General features: G+C 50.4%; 1 protein-coding gene across 1 annotated transcript; it reads right to left on the reverse strand.

Moving 5' to 3' along the window:
* Positions 1-51: 51 nt before the first annotated feature.
* PHACADRAFT_266546 (uncharacterized protein) lies at positions 52-2,173 on the reverse strand. The gene is made up of 10 exons (XM_007403274.1): positions 2,108-2,173; positions 1,917-2,045; positions 1,607-1,767; positions 1,436-1,536; positions 1,178-1,371; positions 892-1,112; positions 802-828; positions 609-737; positions 240-555; positions 52-180 (listed from the first exon to the last, which is right to left on the reverse strand). Exons 4-10 carry the CDS (start codon positions 1,457-1,459, stop codon positions 174-176), a joined length of 918 nt encoding a protein of 305 aa, XP_007403336.1. The 5' UTR covers positions 1,460-1,536; positions 1,607-1,767; positions 1,917-2,045; positions 2,108-2,173; the 3' UTR covers positions 52-173.
* Positions 2,174-2,241: the final 68 nt, after the last annotated feature.

Here is a 2,241-nt window from a genome sequence, read left to right on the forward strand (position 1 = left end):
GACTTTGTCTTTCTCCGCCCTCAACAGCATTCGGTTGCCCATTTCACCGTGTGATCTTTAAACATGCCCTTGTGTAGTTGGTGGAGGATGTCCGGAGTGAAGCAAGTGAAGATGTCGCAGTGGGGCAAGTCCGCCCAGAAGGAAAGAACGGGACGAAGGCTGAAGTCTTGAATTCAGCAGGTTTGTCACCGTTTAATGCCTTTCGGATCATAGACAACGAAGCTGACATATTGCGACAGGTGGACTGAACCGGTTCTCCGCGCCTCTTTGGGTCTACGAGACACTGTGGGCAAAAGTTCTCCTGGCAGCAAGCGATGAGACATTGCTCTGGATGGTCCGCAATGTATGCTGCCAGAATAGGGAATACTTTGCGAACAAATCCATCGCCGCATTCAACATCGACACCCTTGCACCCGGCTTCCACAAGTGGTGCAAGTAGCGAGCGCATACATTCGTGGAAGAGTTGATATCGCTTTTGAGCGCGCTGCTCCTCCGAAAAGCACTCGAGTTTAGTCACGGGAAGATAGCCGATAAGAACGGTGGCATGAGCAGACGGTGAGCGGCGTACTGCCTTTGCAATGTTCCCGATACTGAGGTAGACAGGCCAGGCTGACTTGTCTCCACTGAACGTCGACAGCTGTGTCTTATCGGAGGCAAGAATGACAGGGGCAACTGTAGCCCCTGGTGGGAGGATTTTCTACAAGCTTGTTCAGAGCATCGTACGGTTTCAAAAGATAGTACGTACTTGGATCTCTTCCCACCATTCGGCTGTCCACATTTCGCTTATAATAGGCTTCTCAGCGTACGCATCTTCAAATAGCCGTTTCGGTTCGTATTCGACACAGTGGTTGAATGCTGGATTGCTGAGAAGGTCCTTGATACATTCAACAGGGTCCCTTTGCCAAAGCTCCATCACCTCCTTCTGCTTTTGCCCGTTCGCATCTAACAAGTCGCCCTCCACTTCCCAAAGCTCACACTCCCACTTTGGCCCTCGGGGAAGCTGGTCAATTTTCTTCAAGAACTGGCGTTTGTTCGTGAACGAGAGCGAAGTGCGAGAGCGAGTCTTCCGTTCTCTGGCATCAACACCAAAATTAAGCAAGTTGCAAATAGAGGTACGCACAATATTCAGCTTCAAATACTTGTCAATGTCTCCGTGACTCATTCCGCTCATCAACAGGAAGCGTGCGAGCTTCCATTCATCTTCGCACTCAAATGGAGCCCATGGATTGTCGCCAAGCCCTTCTTTGATACGAGCATCATGAAGCTTCTCGAACAAGTTGTCGCATTTCTTGTACGTTGCGGCAGCACCGGGGACCGTACGCACATGCGGATCGTGTGGCAGGCCTCCAGCATCGTAGTCCCTATCTTCAGGTATGTCCTCGACTCTCGCACGTTTACTTGCAGGTTCTGCGGAGCTGACTGGTGGGTCGTCTAGCATTTCTACGTCCTCATTTCGCATGGGAAGACACGGTGCAGTGAAAGAAGCATCGAGAGAGCTGCTTAAATGTGCTGGACCGGAGTCTTGCTCAGCAGGAGGTATGTTGTTGTTGGCCTCAGAGATATCTCTGTCGAGACGAGCCAGGAGCTGACGAGCCTTTTCCTCCAGCTTCCTATCAAATATCTCCCGGCACGCTGCTTTTTGACGCATATGAGAAGCAAGCCCTTGATCGCTTTTAAATTCATGAAGGCAATTAGAGCACCGAAGTGGTTCAGAGTGGGACATTTTGCAGAGTGGCGAGTGGTGAAGTGAGCAGGTACCAAATGCGGGTGAGTGATCGGTTGCTGACACACTACTGACTGCCCCTTAAATTTGTCGCGTCGCGACGATGCTTGGCTTGCCCTTCTCCACTATCTGACCGCCTGTCCCACTTGCATTTACCAACAATATATGCCCTCTCGCCCTCCGAACTCGACAGATGAGGAAGAAGAGCAACCCCTCAAGAACACGGCTAAAACATCACGACTCCACAACGAGGGTATCTCTTCCGGCAATATTGTGAAGGGCAAGCGCAAAGCAAAACCCACGAAAAAGCAAGAATCCAATGGTACGTCTGCAGTATGCTATTTTAATCTCAAGTTCTAGCAGCTAATCTAGTGCGTACTTTAGAGAGAGATGACGGTGAGCGACTGAAGACACAGCTTGAAAAAGCAAAGAAACTACTGCGCAAGTACAGACGGCAGCAGAGCAACTGGAGGTAGGGCATTCCTTTGCTAGATCTCATCTCAGTGATATCTAAGCTG

The sequence above is a fragment of the Phanerochaete carnosa genome, assembly GCF_000300595.1.
Source record: "Phanerochaete carnosa HHB-10118-sp unplaced genomic scaffold PHACAscaffold_961, whole genome shotgun sequence".
Taxonomy (NCBI): Eukaryota; Fungi; Basidiomycota; class Agaricomycetes; order Polyporales; family Phanerochaetaceae; genus Phanerochaete; species Phanerochaete carnosa.